Source organism: Trichosurus vulpecula, chromosome 1, assembly GCF_011100635.1.
Source record: "Trichosurus vulpecula isolate mTriVul1 chromosome 1, mTriVul1.pri, whole genome shotgun sequence".
Classification (NCBI taxonomy): domain Eukaryota; kingdom Metazoa; phylum Chordata; class Mammalia; order Diprotodontia; family Phalangeridae; genus Trichosurus; species Trichosurus vulpecula.
This window is the reverse complement of record NC_050573.1, coordinates 119,884,507-119,902,540: the sequence shown is the minus strand read 5'-3', so window position 1 is coordinate 119,902,540 and position 18,034 is coordinate 119,884,507. Positions and strand designations below refer to the sequence as shown.

General features: G+C 39.3%; 1 protein-coding gene across 1 annotated transcript in view; it reads left to right on the top strand.

Annotated features, from left to right (window-relative positions):
* The window catches only part of DEPTOR (DEP domain containing MTOR interacting protein), a 199,045-nt gene that overhangs the window by 86,369 nt on the left and 94,642 nt on the right, over positions 1 to 18,034 (top strand). The window contains exon 4 of the mRNA XM_036741552.1: positions 16,686 to 16,864. Coding sequence (XP_036597447.1) covers positions 16,686 to 16,864 — 179 coding nt within the window. The remainder of the gene's footprint in view (positions 1 to 16,685; positions 16,865 to 18,034) is intronic.

Sequence of the window (18,034 nt, the reverse complement as noted above, 5' to 3'; positions counted from 1 at the left end):
GTCTCCCTTTCTCTCTGGCTGGTTCTCTGCCTGTCTCACTCTCCTGGATCTTCCTGATTTCTTAAACTGCTCTGGTCACCATAACCATTACCCTGTAATGTGCTCTGCTAGGCTGTGAAATAGGCAGGGCAAGGATCCTTATCCCAACTTGACTGATGATGAAAATGAGATGGAAAGACACTATATGACCTGCCTGTGATTCCACAATGAGTATGCATAAGAGTCAGAGCACCCAGACCTTCTAACTCCTGGTTACTCTTCATTCCACGCCACCATATTGCCTCTAATTTGTTTGCCTTGTTCTCTGTGTTTGTTTTGGTCCTTTTTTCTTGTCGTTTGCTTTGTGTTATTAATAGTTCTTTGTGAAACTGTAGTTTCTGGCTGAGGTTTTACCGAAACTTGCTGAGTTCTCGTTCATGTTGTTTACGTTGCCTTTTTCTTTATATTGTCTCTTGGAGCTTGTTCACAGGTGAGAAAGTGTCTCAAAACAGAGTCAAGGGGTTTTTCCTCCTCTTTAGTTTATGTTTGGAGCTGATCACCTGAATTTCCAGGTGCAAAGCATATACTGCCTAAGAAGAAGAATCCCATTTTTTTACATGAGGAAGTCTATGGAGTGTGACTTGTAGGATAAAGAGCTACCGTGGGCCAGTTTATCCCTTTTGCTCCTACTCCTGTTGTTACAGGTGTCCTGGCTGGCAGCTGCAGGGAGTGCTGGCTTCTTGGACCACTTCCTCCTGACAGTGGCAGAAGGAAAGTCTGGAGATTTAGGCATAACATAATTTAGTTTCCTCAACTATAAAATGGAGGGTTTGGACTAGATGGCCTCTAAAGGCCTTTCCAGATCTCGACCTATGTTCCTTTGATCTCTGGGATTCACATTTTGAGGAATCTATCAGAATGCCTTTATTTAAATTCATAAGAAGGCTTATTTTTATTTTTCAATCCACAGGCCATCCTTATCAGTTAGGATTCGAAAGCATTTCATTTCAGATAACTCTGTGGGTTAGCCTTCATTTATGCGTCACAGATGGAGGATTTTAAGCTAAAAAGTGCTGTAGAGAAATCTCACCCACCCTTTTCATTTTATAGAAAAAGAAATTGAAGGACAGACAGGTCAGTCATACCGGACCTAATTTCTGTTGCAATCTTGGCAACTGGAAGAAACTGCAGAGTAGCTTTAAGCCAAAAGCATAAAGGAAACTGCAGAGACTGCCGTGAACCTTGTGACTGTACGGAAGTCTGATTTCTCCAAGTCTACTTCTTCATCTTTAAAATGGGAATAATCATTCTTGGGCTACCTCCCTCACTGAGTCATTAATAATGATAGTAGTTCTCATCTGCTTTTAAGGTTTCCAGAGCACTTTGCTTCTGTGGTGGAAGCACTGCTAATATTCCTAGATTCTCAGTTAAGACATATAGATACTGCTTGACAGACATGGTGGACAACTTCATCCCTACATGGTAACGCATATAAAATGCGTTGTAAATTCTAAAGTATTAATTGTTCCAAAGCTCCCAAACCCCAATATTTCTTGACTTTTCTATTTATCAGATTTGGTTCTAAATAGCTTTTGGCTGTTTCCAAGAAAAACTAATCAGGTCAGGTCACACAGCTAGTAAGCTTCCCGGGCCAAGACTATGACCCAGGTCTTCTGATTTCAAGGTCTTTGCTCTTAGTCCCAAGCACACCTATTGTAAGGAAAGAATTTTGTAAACTTTAAAGTGCTTAGGCATTCATTAATCACTAACTATACAGCCAGACTCTGTGCTAAGTCTGGGTTTGCAAATATAAACAAACAACTAAGAATTAGCTTCACTTTGTAATAAAGACATTCATTAGTGCATCCATTTTCTACTCTACCTTCCATTCAGTAGCAATCGGGACGAATGGATGGTTTAGAAAAGCCTCAAGGTTGCTGTTACCTCTCTGTACCCTAGAGTTTGGCTTCCAGCTCAAAAGTTTTAAAATTGCTGGTCCTCATCCATCAGGGTCAGGTCCTAGAAAGAGCAAGCTCTCCCAGTCCAAACTCAGAGAAGGTAGAAAACTTGACACTTTTATGGATCATTTCTCTTTGACTCCTGTTTCTGAGGAAGGGGTAGAGACCAGTCCTTCTACCTGTGATTAATCCCATGTCCTCCAGTATGTTATGAATTTCATTCTTTCTTCTTTCATCTTTGATCTCCCCCTTTCCACTGAGTATTACCCACTGCCTAAAAACAGGCTCAGGTCTGTGTCTTCCTTGAAGATATTCACTTTATTCTGCCTTTCTCTCAATCACCTTCTATTTTCCCTTTTGCTACCAAATTCCTGGGAAATCTCATTTCTATCCATTGCATTTTCTCACCTCTCATTCTCGAACCCTGGCTGTCTAGCATGTGGCCTCATTAATGACCTGAAACAGCTCAATTCGAAGTTAGCATCCATCTTTTGATTGCTAATCTAAATGGTCTTTTCTCAGTCCTCTTTGCTTTACCTATTTATAGCTTTGGATAGGCAGCTAGTTGACTCAGTGGATACTATTAGACCTGGAGTCAGATAGACTTGAGTTTGAATGCTGCCTCAGATACTTAACTAGTAGCATAGCCCTGAACAAATCACTTCCTCTCTAACTGCCTAGGTTTTGTCGTCTGTAAAATGAAGGTAGTAGCACCCATGTCCCCAAATTGTTGCAAGGACAAAATGAGATCTTTGTAAAGCTCTTTGCAAACTTTAAAGTGCAATTATATAAATGTTGTTCTTGCTATATAATTGAATCTTCATCATAAGCTTTACTGTCTTCCATATATTCTTTGAGCCTCCTGAACTAATCTGGAGAGAATTTTTTTTGTACCAATAAACACATGTAACACTTTACAGGCTCTGATTTCTAAAGCTTGTCCTTAACCAGAGGTGATACTCTGTTTACTTTGCCATACTTGGCATAGAAAAGACATTAAGTATCTTCCAATGCTCCTTTTGAAACTGGACACCATTTGCAACATGGTTGGAATCTGAGCACTCATTACACAGCTTTAGTTTTTTTCTTCTGCAAGAAGGTCGTGGAGATCCCAAAGTCTTTTTTTTAAAAAGTTGTGCAACCTTAGTTTGATGCAAGACTTCAGGGAGATTCTAGAGTTGGTGAAAGAGGAGGGGAAAGTGTGAGATGATTGCAAATATCTGCAACAATAAGAATACATAGAATTGAAAAGGGCACTTCAGAGAAGTATTTGGAGCAAAGGAAAATAGAAGAAGTTTAGAGAAGGGATAGAAAGTCTTCAGCCTCGGTGAAACAGCACATTGGAATTGCTGTTAGTGTGGGGACTCCCTGTTATTAACTAGATTGTGAGTAAATCCATTTATCCAAACAGGGTGCTGAGAGGTAAGTCTGGCTTTGTTGCTGGAGTTGCAAAATGAAAACATCCCTGGTTAATTACAGCCTTGTACAAATGAGATAGGGAGGGAGAACAGATTCATTGTTTACTAAATGGAGAAAAATACCAAATTAAGGAGAAGCAAGCACTTGTTAATTTTAGTGCTTCAAAAGGGTCTTTGAAGCTTTAAAGGATAAATAAAAACATGAGTATGCTATGTTCAAACAAGGTCTTAGATACTGAATAAATCTTATTTGGGGATCACTATAAACATTTGCAGAGACCCATTTAATTTATCTGGACCTGTGATTTGATTCATGGGTGGGGAACCTCCCAGTATGGAAGAATCCCATCACTGATGCACATTACAGTTTATCTCTAATTTATTAATCAACTTAAGCTTATTAAACTTACAGAGTGCCAGGCTCTCTGCCAAGCTCTGGGGATACATAGAACAAAAACAAATTCAGTACGTACTGTTACTGAGCTTATATTCTAATGTGAGTCACGCCAGGTGCTGAGTTTAAATGAGTTGCCTATAGTCACACAACTAGTATATGAGATGTAGGACTTGAACCCAGGTCTTTCTGGTTCCAAAGTTGGCCTTCTATAGACTGTTCCATGTGGCCTCTCAATAAAATTTATATTGTTATCAAATATATTTGCATAATAATGTTGTAAATAGAATTTATATAATATTTTAAAATTTGCAGAGCATTTTGCGTGCATTCCCTTATTTGATTGTAGCACATATGCTTTAAGAAGCCTCTAATCCCATTTTCACTCTCATAGACAATTTAGGTCCTGTAGCAAGGCTACATTTTCCCTTCAGGGTTATAAGGGTACTCTTGAAGAGTCAAAGGTGATTCTCTAATGCTGTGAACTCAAGGCCCTGTTCCAGTTCATTCTCTAATCAGTTGCCAGTGATCAGCATTCTAGTTTCAGATAACCAATTAAGCTCAATTAGTTTTTACAAAGGTACAGTTATTGAGAAGTTATAGCAGAACAGAGGCACAAACGTCATCTCCCATCACCACCTCATTTCCTGGGGAGAGTGGGCTCAAACTAAAAGCAGTTCCTATAAAGCATTTGTCCCAAGTTGTTCACCAGGTTGCTTCTGAATGTGATATACCTGATAGGATTGGCTACGGGATCAGTCCAGCTAGTCTGAGTCCTGAGGCTTCACTGGTGGACTACAAACTGTCCTGGACTCTGATTCCCCAACCTCTGGTGGTTTGTTCTCCTGACTTTCTGAAGCTCACAAGGTCACAGCCCAGTGCATTAAGCTCACATCATCACAATCTGTGCCACCTCCAATATCCCTTCACCTAAGGCAGGAAAGAATAGATACTACAGAGAGAGAAGCAACAGAAGAACCATGCATTCACGGACCACCACTCAGCAGCAGCCCCAATGAGACCTATCTCTCCAACAGGACATTGAAAAAAAATGCCTTGGCTGATTAGTGCCTTTTGAATACATTCTCAGTTCTGGTTCAGCAACCAATTGAAAGGCTTCTTTTCTTTGCATGGTAAGCAGACTAGAAACAAGCCCGAACATGCTCTGAATTGAAGAGGAGGGCCCTTCCATTGTATGTTATTATTCCCTGAACTTCTCCCACATGTATCAGCCCAGCAGGCTGCACATGCTTATAAAGACAGATTTCATAGCAATCCTGTGAAGTGGGCACCACAGGCTTCGCCCTCTCCCCTTCCCCATCCACAAATGAGGAGACCGAAGCAGTAAGTGAAACTCAACGACCTGCCTGTCTCATAACTAGTGTAGAGCGTAGCATTTAAATCCACGTCATTCTGCCTCCAAGGTTAAAACTGTATCTATTATACCAGGCAGCCCCTTGAAATACTCACATAAATCAAAGGAAACTCCTTCTTTGTCCTTTCTTTGCATCTGCTTTCACCTAATTCCTGGTGTCCCCTACAGAGACTTTATCGTTGATTTCACTTGGGACCTGTAGGGACTAGTTACAATTTCCCATAAGAGCTAGCCCTTGGTTATGTACACTAAAGGAGGACAGCAGTGTTGCAAATTTGAAAAATTATGTTTAAATTTGCTTTTGAAACTTTTATTTTTGGACTTCCAGCTGGATGTAGTTATAGCTGATATTGTAAGAATTTGCCACACTTACAACTGTGTGGTGAAGAGAGCTATAAGATAAAGGGCCTCTTTACAGAGTTTTAGAAAACCTTCTCCATTTTGCCCACAGCTTGGAACTTGCCCAACTAGGACTCTATAATATAGTCTGAGAGCCCAAAACACCAGCCTCCAACTAATTACTATAAGCTTGTTGTATTTCTTTGTTTGTTTTAATTCTTTCTGAGTTTGGAGAGATAATTAAACCTTTTGGTTTTAAAGATCTCCTACTGGGTATCAGGCCATAAGGAATAGTCAAAGTAAATTGGAGATAATTGTGTCAGCAAAGTACTTTATCATCTAACTGATTAATTATCAGTTGAACTTAAAAGCAAGCTTTGTGTAAATGAGTTTAGCCTTAGCTATCATCCCTTAAAATGGGCATTAGGCTCAGAAATAAACTAGGTGATGATTTTAAGATTGAAAATAGAATCAGGGCTGAGTGATAGATTTATTGTCTGCCAAGGAACAAGTTTGGAGAGACTCATTGTTCGATTGGCTCCTGGATTATGAATTTTTTGGTCATGCAAACTATTGAAGATCTGCTCAATGTCAGAGAGCTTTTAATCTATGATCTTTCTGAATGGTGGGAATATTAGCAACCAAGGAGATCATAGATCTTTAAAAATCAGGATAGGTGATAAGGTTAATATTGGTATGCATGCTAAGAGTAGGGAGTACTCTAGTGCAGATTATAATTTGGACACTTTATATCTTGTTCACCTCTTAACTATACACTCTCACAATCCTCCATTTGGGTATATTAGCTTGTTTCCTTTGCTATTCTACCCTAAGGCCTTTAAATACATGTATATGTATATGTGCATATGTATATACACACAGATACGTATATGTATGTATGCTTAAGTATATATTACCTAAACGTATAAATACATATGTGTGTGTGTATGTGTGTATATGTGTACATATGTTTTAACTTTTAAATTAATTTTCTACTTAGGTTTTTTCTTTTTAGTGTCCTCTTAGTCATTTCCCCTTGACAAAAGAAAAGTGTAGCCCAGCTTCCTTATGATGAACTTACAGCTACGGGGAAATAACAGAAACATCTTTGCATCCCCTGTCCCTTTGCTTTTTTTGACCAAACATCTTTAGAACCTTTGAGTGATTTTCATACAACAGAATTTTTAGTCTCATTATCATTTTGGTAACTCTTATCTGTATTCAGTTCAGCTGGTCAGTGTCCTATGTATGTTAGCTAGAATTAACTCCAGTACTCAGACTAGCACCAAATATATTCAGAATATCACTCCTGCCTTTGGATGGAAATTTCATTTCGTTTAGGTTAGATTAAGTATTTTGACTTTTTTTCTCCTTAAAAAAATTTGAATTTCCTGATTATGAAAGCATTATTGAATATAGCTTTCTGGGATACCCACAGATTTTGAGTGGTGAACATGGACAGTAACTAAAACTTTGTTGCTATGGAAGTAGTAGTCTTCATCATTTTATATGAAACTGAGACCCAGTGAGGCTACATGAATTGCCCCAGGTCACACAGATATTACGTGTCAGAAGTAGGATTTGATTCCATCTATTCAGATTTCTCAACCAGGGCTCTTTCCACAATACCATGTTCGGCTAAAGTCAAGACTTTTACTTTTTAAATGTTCTTCCTTCCTTCCTTCCTTCTTTCCTTTCTTCCTTCCTTCCTTCCTTTCAACTTTTTTCCTTTTATTTGCTTTTTCTTCTTTATTTACTATGAACTTAATCACCTACAAACACTAACATTTCAATATACAAACACTCAAGAAGCTTGCATATATACTTATCAAAGAACAATACTTTATATGTGTTAAACTTTAAAAGGTTATAACAAAGCTGATGTTTGCTCCTTTTACACTTTTAATTTTCTTCTGCATTTTAAATATTGTTTTAGTTATGCTATTTTTTCTTATCTATCACTACCCACTAAGTTGCTTCCTCCACTCCCTCTCTCTGAGTACAAGTCTTCCTTTGTAACAAATTTACATCTTCCAGCAAAACAAATCAACACATTGGCCACATCTGAGAATTATGGTTCTCTGCAGAGCATAGAAAGCCCAAAACCTTCGCAGAGGAGAGTTTTATCCTTTGCAGGCAGAATAATGGTTTCCTTTACTTCTCTTTCCCTATGGTGTTCTTCCTGTTTTAGTTTTCACTCAGTGAAGTCCATAGTATCCTTACATACTTTTATATGTATATAAACACACACATACATATATGTGTGCATACATACATACATATATATACACATATATATCACACATGTGAAGCTTTGAAGTTACATTATGATATACACACATTGAGCTGCATGGCAGAAAGTAAAAATCATTGCTTCTGAAGCCAGAGCACTGGGAGTCACATCCAGCCTCTGTGTATCCCTGCCTATTTGACCTTGAGCGTTAACTTCCTTCATCTATAAAATAAGGCCTTTGAGGTCCTTTAATCCTATGTATATAATAAGCACCCCCAATGTATTTCTAAGGGGCAGCTAGGTGGCACAGTAGATAGAGCACTGGACCTGGAGTCAGGAAGACCTGAATTCAAATCCAGCCTTAGATACTTACGAGCTGTGTGACCCTGAAAAAGTTACTTGACACTTTTTGCCTCAGTTTCCTCATCTGTAAAAATGAGCTGGAGAAGGAAATGTCAAACCACCCCAGTATCTTTGCCAAGAAAACCCCAAATGGGGTCAGGAAGAGTCAGACATGACTGAAAATGACCGAACAACAACAATAGATATACTTCTCAGACATTTCAGAAGCTGCCAGTCTTGACGGTTCCTTTTGTCTTTTCCTTCCTTGTAATGCAGCATCTTCCTCTTTTGGCTCAAATTGAGTTTCTTGTGGCATCTGATTCAGCTGTATTCGTGGAAAATTGAAATCAGCATCGGCTCCCACATATTGCCTGACTCTGGTTAGCGTGCTATGATGGGAGAACCATTAAATGGAATCCCTGGTTTCTTGTAAAGCACAGCTCAGGTGCCTCCTGAAACCTTTTCTAATTCACCTCACCCCCAGATCTTAGTGCCCTCTCCATCCTAAAATGGGTCCATACTTAATTACAAAAAAACCCCCCCAAAATTTTGCACCTGTTATATCCTTCCAGTAGGACATAAGTTCCTAGGAAGACAGAACGATAGACTAGATACACACATATGCATTCGCATGTATTTATTTGTTTGTTTATTTATATTTATATATGGGGCAGCTAGGTGGTAGGGTGGATAGAGCATGGGGCCTGGAGTCAGGAAGACTTATCTTCCTGAGTTCAGATCTTAGAAACTAGCCATGTGACCCTGGGCAAGTCACATAACCCCATTTGCCTCAGTTTCCTCATCTGTAAAAAGAGCTGGAGAAGTGAATGGCAAACCACTCTAGTATCTTTGCTAAGAAAACCCCAAATGGGGTTGCAGATTTGGAAACAACTGAAAAATGACTGAAATATTTATCTATATCTATCTATCTATCTATATATCAATCTATCTATCTATATCCATATATACATACACACACATATATATGCATATGTGTATATGTATATGCATATACACATATACATGCATACCTAAATATCTATATATGTATGTATGTATATCTGTGTGTGTGTGTGTATATACCTAAATAGATACAGTTACATAGGTGAATCCATCCTGTGATCTAGGCAGTAAGCACTGGAGACACAAATACAAGCAAGCTAGATAACCCCTGCCCTCAAGGAGCTTACATACAAGCATAGGGAGACTTCACATAAAAGAAAGGTGCAAAGAGAGGTGAAGAGTTCCCTGAGGCAGCGTAATTTAGAGATGGTCAGGAATTGAAGTAGCGCCCTGGATCTGGGCACTACAGGGTCACCTATCAGAACCCAGGCTGGTTCCAGGGATGGAGTCAGAGTTTCTGGTGGGAACAGTGCCTGAAGAGTAGGCTAAATAGTTTGGAGATGACCCAAAAGATACCTGGCCCTGGCTCAATGGCTGCCTTTTTATTATCAATGCCTAACAAATGCTTGTTTAATTGAAGTGAAGCATTCTATTTGCACCAGGCCGTGAATTTTTTAAAATGTTCACTGAGCAAATAAGTGAATGCATGAGGGCTCCGTGAAAATGATGAAAGATGATTATTATAACTTTATTAGGCCTTGATTATAAATGTTAATACATGAAAGTTTTGGATGAACTTGGATTTCACCCAGTAAACAAGAGAAGTTTGCAATTTCAGACACGTTTTTCTATTTCATAATCATAATAACAGTAACAATAATACAACTGTAATAATGATAATATAACAATAAATAATAATGCTAACCATTTCCCCTATTAATAATAATATACTCCAGAGGACAGTATCTGGAATAATGGGCTTAGATTTCAGAGAAATAGACTTTGGCCCGATGCAAAAAATTTTTTCCTAACAATTAGAGCCTTCCAAAATTAGAATGGGCTGTCTAGGGAGGTAATGGGCTCCACTTTCCTGGAAATCTTTTAAGCAGAAGCCAAATGATCCCTTGTCGAGTATGTAGACAGACTACTATTATCTTCATCAAAGAGAATGATCTTTGGACTAGAAAGGACAGGAAAAAAAATCACTAATAGTTGAGTTGATACCCAAGATAAGTAAGAGATAATCTAGCTGTCCTGGAAGAGTTTTAATTATCTCACCTAAATGCGTCATCTCTTGGGATGCTGAAGAACCTGGTGGATTGGACTGCTAATTCCATCTGTCATTTTCCTGACCGTGTCACACATACAACTCCCCTCACCTTTCCCTCACTCAGTAAACTCCAGTGACTTCCCATTACTTCCAGGATCAAATATAAAGTCCTCAGCCATTTAAAGTCCTTCACAACCTTATTTCCTGAACCTAAAATCCAGCTGCATTGGCCTACTTGTATACAACATTCCCTTTCCTGTAGGCCTTTTCATTGGTTGTCTTTCCATGCCTGGAATTCTCTCCTTCATTTCTATCTCTTGGTTTCTCTGGTTTCCTTTGAGACTCAGCTCCCACTCAAATCCCACCTTCTGTAAATGGAGGCCTTTCCAAGGCTGCCCAGACGCTAGTGCCTTCCCTCTGAGATTAACTTCCACTTACTCTGTCTATACCTTGTCATAACTAGTTTTACACATTCTCTCCCTCATTTGAAGGCGAGCTTACTTGAGAGCAAGGACTGTTTTTGCCTTTCTTTGTATCCTCATCTCTTGGCACAGTGCCTGGCATATATTCCTATGTGTCTAAATAAATGCTTGTTGACTGACAGCTACTTGAAGGATCATGATGAATAAGAAAGGGGACTGGAAAAGGGCAAATGTCTCAGATTTTGTTGTTAGTTTATTTTGTTTTGTTTTTCTGCGGGCCAAAATGGGTTTGACTGCATTCCTGGCAAAATTCTAGAGCATGCTATTAAAAAGAAAGTAAACATCTAGAAACAAGGAAGTGGTAGTCAGGCTTGGGACATCAAAAAGAATCTCCATGGTTTCACAAAGACTGTGTCATGTCAATCTAACCTTGTTTCCTCTTCTGAATAAGTGATTAACTTGGGAGATAATATTTTGCATGTTATTTAATAAATATACAAAATCATTTGATAAATTCCATCATGTTATCCCTGTATAAAAGAGAAAGATGTGATCTAGATGCAAGTATAATTAGGTGCATTTGGAAATGATTGAAGGCAAGACCCAAAGAGTAGCTGTTAATGATTGCTTGTCGGAATTAAAAATGATCTCCAGTAGGGTCCCTCAAAGATCCGGTGTTGGCCCTGTGTGGTTTAACATTTTTAATAACTTGGCTTTTTCATAGATGGCATGCTTATCAAACTTGGAGATGATACAAAACTGAAAGGAAAAGCTGTCACTGGGTGACAGATTGAAAATGCAGAAAGATCATGATAGGCTAGAGGAGGGGTTGGCAAGCAGTGGCAAGTACCCACTAACTGTTTTTATATAGCTAAAAATGATTCTTATATTTTAAAGGAAAGTTTTTTTTATTTTTAAAATGTACATACAAAAACAGGCAGGCTGAAATTGTCCCTCAACTCATAGTTTGCAGACCCCTGGGCTACAATAGTGACCTGAATTTAATTTTAAAAAATTAATAGGGATAACTATAAAGCCTTATACTCATGAAGTCACTTTTGTTTGTTTGTTTGTTTGTTTGTTTAACCCAAGGACAAAATAGGGGAGGATGATTAGAAAGCAGTTTGTCTGAAAAAGATCTGGGAGTGTTAGTAGAGCACAAGATCAATACAAATCAGCAATATGGTATGGTACCCATGATGTTCTTGGGCTGAATTAGAGAGGCTTAGCCCTCAAGAATGGGGCAGCTTGGTGGAATAGTGGATAGAGTGCTGGGCCTTGAGTCAGGAAGACTCCTTTTCCTTAGTTCAAAGCTGGCCTCACATACTTACTTAGCTGTGTGACCTTAGGCAAGTCACTTAACCCTGTTTGCCCTAGTTTCTTCATCTGTAAAATGAGCTAGAGAAGGAAATGGTAAATCACTCCAGTGTCTTTGCCAAGAAAACCCCAAACGGGGTCATGAAGACTCCCTGCCCTAAGCAGACCTCATCTAGGGTTTTCATTCCCCACTTTTTAGAAAGGATATTGAAGAACTTCAAGGTCATCCCAAATGAAGATTGCCTGAAGAAATTGGGGATATTTAGCCTAGAGAAGGCCCAGGGGATACATAATAGCTTTCTTCAAGAATTGAAAAAAAAAACTGTCGTGTAGGAGAAGAGTTAGACCCGAGGCAGCTTGTTAGTGGGGAAAGAGCACTGGGTTTCAAGTTAGAAGACCTGGGTTTAAATTCTGCTTTTGCCACTCACAACCTGGGTGACCTTACTTTACTTCTCTGGACCTCCGTTTCTTCATCTGTAAAGTGAAGATTGTTCAGTTGTATCTGACTCTTCATAACTCCACTTGGGATTTTCTTGGCAAAAATACTAGAGTGGTTTGCCATTTCCTTCTCTAACTCATTTTACAGATGAGGAAACTGAGGCAACCAGGGTTAAGTGACTTGGCCAAGGTCACACAGCTAGTAAGCATCTGTAGCCAGTTTGAACTAAAGAAGATCAGTCTTCCTGATTGTCAGCCCAGCACTCTGTACCACTTAACTGCCCAAACTAAGGACTTGGATTTAATGGCCACTGAGGCCCCTTCCCTTCTGAGATCTATGATCCTACAATCCAGAGGGTACAATGAGAAGCAGTGAGTAGAACCCTATAGAGGCAAATTTTGGAAAAACTCCCTAACAATTAGAACTCTCCAAAGTGTAACGGATTGCCTCAGACAAGAAGTGTTGGGTTCCCCCTTACTAGGGATCTTCAGGCAGAGGCCTGGTAACTGATTGTCAGATGAATTGAAGAGGAGGATTCTTGTTCAGGTATGGTTTGGACTGAATGGCCTCTGAGGCCCCTTCCAGCTCTGAGAGTCTGTGTTCTGTGAAATATGAACAGAAATCTAATTTATGAACTGGCTAATTATTCTATGGTTCACCTGGAATACTCATATATTTAATTCTGTGAAAAGGAAAAGTGATTTGTTCAGTCAATGGGGGACATAAAATCTTTGACACAAGAGCATAATGAAATAGTCCTTTAATTTTTATTTTTAGATAAAGGAGCAAGTTGACTTAATAACATGCAACAGTTAATGTAGATTAGCCCTAAGGCTAACTCCAATAAATGAATTTACTTGACTAGGGAAGTGAGCTGGTTCACTAAGAAGGGGAAATGAAATAAGAAAGATTAAGATCATACTACTAATAACTGATTTCTATACCAAAGGCAGTCAGACCGCTCAGATTATATAATGTCATGTGTGATTACTCACTTCAACAAATGTTTTTAAGAGTCTGCCATCTGCAAGGGGGATACAAAAATGGAAAAAGATTGCATAATCCTTGCCCTCACAGAGCTTATAATACTGTAAGAAGAATGAGACATGGATACAAATTAGGAAATTAGGATACATTAATTAGGAAATGAAAAACTGTAAAGGAGAAGAAAAACAAAATCACACTGAACTTTCAGGGAAAGGGGAATTTGGGAAGGCTTTCTGGAGTGAGTGACACCTGAGCTGAGCTTTGGAAGAAGAAAAGGATTTCAGTAAGTAAAGATGGGGCTGAGGAAGCAAAAGGAAGGATATCTTTCAGGAATGAGGGTGCCCATGTACAAAGGCAGGGGAAGGTCAGTGTAGTACAGATTTTTTTCTGGAGCATAAAGGGTGCTAGTAAAAATAAATAACTATTTTGAAGTTACTGAAAAGGCCTTAAATGTATTGTTGGATTATCTCATTAAGTCCTTGGAATAGATTGGTGGGATAGGTATTAGAGTTATCACCATTGCCCTTTTACAGATGGGAAAACTGAGGCTGGGGCATGTTAAGTGACATGCCCATTGCTACATAGCTAGTACGTGTCAGAGGCAGGATTTGAACCTAGTTCTGTCCAAACACAGTCTAGACCTCTTTCCTCTACCTGTGGGTTTTTAATCTGGGATCTGTGAACTTGTTTTAAAAAATATTTTGATGACTATTTCAATATGATTGATTTCCAGTATAATCCTATGCATTTTATTTGTTTTCATTCAGTTATTCCAGTCAGGTCCAACTCTTCATGACATTATTTGAAGTTTTCTTAGCAAAGATCCTGGAGCGATTTGCCATTTCCTTCTCTAGCTCATTTTACAGATGAGGAAACTAAGGCATACAGGGTTAAGTGACTTGCCCAGGGTCATACAGCTAACAAGTGTCTGAGGCTGGATTTGAACTCAGGTCCTTTTGACTTCTGGGCCAGCACTCTTTCCCTGTGCCATCTAGCTGCCTTCTGCATTTTATTACTATATTTAAAACCTGATTCTGAGAAGGGGGCCATGTATGTCACCAGACTGCCCCAGGGGTCCATGATACAAAAAAGTTAAGATCCCCTGCACCATGCTGCTTTTTCTCTATGCTCACCATTCCTGTGAACCCCCAAACTAAAACTTCTTCCTTTTTATTAGAAAGTAAGCTCTCGGAGGGCAAGGGCTGTCTCACTTTTGTGTTTTTATCCCCAGTGCCTACCACAAAGTAGGTACTTAATAAATGCTTTGCCCTTCATTTACTCAATTTCAGATTTAGAGCTAGAAGGCTCTAAATTAGGAAATTAGGATACACTAATTAGGAAATGAAAAACTCTAAAGCCCACCTAATCTATTTTACAAAAGAGGAGAAACTGAGACCCAGAGATATTAAGTCACTTTAAGATCAGTAAGTGACACAGCCAGGGTTAAAAACTAGGTCCTCTGACTCCAAATCCAGGACCCTTTCCAATGTACCGGGCTGCTTCTCGTGCTTGGGGAAGAGGAATATGATGAAATAAGACTGAGAAGAGTATGAAGAGAAATGCCTCAGTGTAAGGAATAAGATTACTTAACTTGCTATTACCCTGGGCTAGCAGCCAAGTCTGTCTTTAAAAGAGGATTAACTTGGGGAAACTGTTGAAATACAAATGATGATATTTTTATAATGTACGGACATCAGGGCTTTAATGAGCTTTGCATAATACCTAGTGTTCATTAGATACTTATCAGTATGTTAATATTATTATTAGCAATCACACCCTGCATTTGTGTGTTTTTTAATTTTTCAAACTATTTAACATGCCTGTTATATTAGTTTCACTTTTTAATTTTCAGATGCAAAATGTAGAGGAGTTACTATCCCCCCCCCCCCAAAAAAAAAACCCAAAACAAACAAACAAATATTTGGACATAAAGAAACTGAAGCACAGAGAGGTGAAGTGACCTCTCTGTGGTTGCCCTGCTGTGCCTAGAACCAAGTTTCCTGACTTCCACCTCTTAAGTTCTTTGCACTAGGCCATCCATAATAGTAGAATCTTAAAGTTTTCATTTTGTGCAGTGAAAGAATTCACATGACTGTGAGAAGAGGTCCTCGTTATCACCAAAGATAATCACACCAAAGATAATTAGTTCCTAAATTCATCATACACTTGTCGTTGTTTAGTCATGACTCCTTTTGGGATTTTCTTGGCAAAGATACCAAAGATGCCATTTCCAGCTCCAGCTCATTTGACAGATGAGGAAACTGAGGCAAACAGGGCAAAGTGACTTGTCTAAGGTCACACAGCTAGTAAGTGCCTGAAACCATATTTGAACTCAGGTCTTCCTGACTCCAACCTGGTGCTCTATCCACTGTGCCGCCTGGCTGCCCATCATATACGATTCTGAATAAATCACTTTAAAAGGGCTGGTCTTTGTCTTCCAGGAATTTATAGAAGATATCTGTGTGAACAATGTAGACAGGTTACAGGTAACCCTATAAACAACAGTAACCACCCAATGAAATGCTTATAAATCACATGCATAGCATCCTAATTCAGGAAGAGGATTGGAAGTAAAAGGACTGATCTAGACCAAGATCAGCCACTAACCAGTCCTGTGATATAGCAGAAGCCACTCCCACTCTTGAAACACCAATTTCCTCCTTTGCAAAATGAAATTGAATTAGATGATCTTAGTGACCCTCTAGGGTTTTGTTTTCGCTGGTTTGTTTGGTCTGGTTTTGTAATCCTTAGCAGGGAGGATGGAAAAATGAGGAAAGGTAAAATGGGGGTAAAATGGAGAAGGCTGTTGAAAGAGAAGTCAGAGACTGGTATGGAAGGCAAGACCTTATCCATAATGGTTTTTAAAGAAGGAGAAGATAAGCTGGTCTTGGCTTTTTAAGAGGTGCGAGAAATAGGATATCTAAGAAGTGAGTTGCAAAGGAGTGATTTTCCTGGGTTTCTTAATTAGGACAGCCCTTCAAGGAAGTAGATGATGCCCTGACGGAAATAAATACTTCCACCAAAGTCTGCGGGAAACAATGGGCTAATTTCTTCTCTTAAAGGCAAGAGGAAGTGGCTCATAATCCTTTCTAAAGATGGCTAAGATTAATGTCTGCTAATGGCTGTGGTATAGACTGATATCACTTGAGGTCTATCCACTTGCCACATGAGAATCCATCTTGTTCTTTCCTGAATCAAGCCTCACGATTTAGAATGATATCTGGGGCAGGCCCTGGACAGATACATCTGATGTCACAGCGACCTTCTTGGTCATGATCCCTTACAGGAGGCTGGAAAGAACTATTTATCCTGAGCATGTATTCATTTATTTTCTTTTCCTCTCTCCTTATCCCCCGCCTCTCCCAACAGGCTGATGAGTTCTGAAAACACACTTTTGCAGCCAAGGGAGGAGGAAGGCATCAAGTATGAGCGAACCTTCATGGCCTCCGAGCTCCTCGATTGGCTGGTTCAGGAAGGAGAGGCCACCACAAGGAATGAAGCCGAGCAACTTTGCCATAGGCTTCTGGAGCACGGGATCATCCAGCATGGTGAGGAATTCACTGTGAATTTACAAAGGCTCGCTCTTGGCAGGTGCCCTGTGAGTGGAGTCTGGGGGGCGCAAGAGAGGAGAGGGAACAAATCGTTGAAAGGCGGATCGCTAAGGCAGTGGAAGGACGGAAAGTGATTGTGATCCCTGTGGCTGTTCCTGTTGTGGGTCTCACACTTTCCCCACCTCCCACCCTATTTACCACTTCCATCTTATTTTAGAATTATACAATATTAAAAAAAAATTAGCGCTTAGAAGGAAACCGATTGTCCATTCAATTGGTACTTATTGAGTGGCCATTTTGTGCAAGGCATTCACTGTTTTAGGCTTGAGTGAGTAAAGGGAACTTATTTCAGATTCTTAAGAGAAGGGGATGAAGTCAAGCAACAAGCTACTATGTGCTAGGTAATATATTCTCTGCTACCAAAGAGCACACATTCTATGAGGGAAGACATGTACAAATATAAGTTTGTAAAAAATACATGGAAAACACATGAGAACAATGTGGGATAGAGGGTAGAAAGCTAGCCGCATAGTTCTAAAACAATGTTTATTAGGCACTTATTAGCCACTCACTAAGTGCTAGGCACTGTGCTAGGTGGTGAGTCTACAAAGAAAAAAATGAACTTACATTCTCTAGGAACTTACATTCTCTAAGGAAAAACAATGTGTGCGTGTATACATACATGCATATGTACATACACATATATTGCTATGTGTGTATATATAGATTGTATATTTATGTATTTGTGTATGTGTGTGTATATGTAGGCATTTGTATTTACACATATACCTACATATGCATATACACACATATGCTTACATATACATTTTGTTGTTGTCAATCATTTTTCATTTGTATCTGACTCTTTGTGACACTGTTTGGGGTTTTCTTGGCAAAGATACTGGAATGGTTTGCCATTACCTTTTGCAGCTCATTTTACAGATGAAGAAACTGAGGCAAACAGGGTAAAGTGACTTGCCCAGCATCACACACAGCTAGTGTCTGAGGCTGGATTTGAACTCAGGAAGAGCAGTCTTCTTCACTCCAGACCCAGAACTCTATCCACTGTGCCAACTAGCTGCCCAACATACATGCATAACATACACACATACATACATACACATACACACAGATTATGGAAAATATACAAGAGGTAGTTGTAATGTG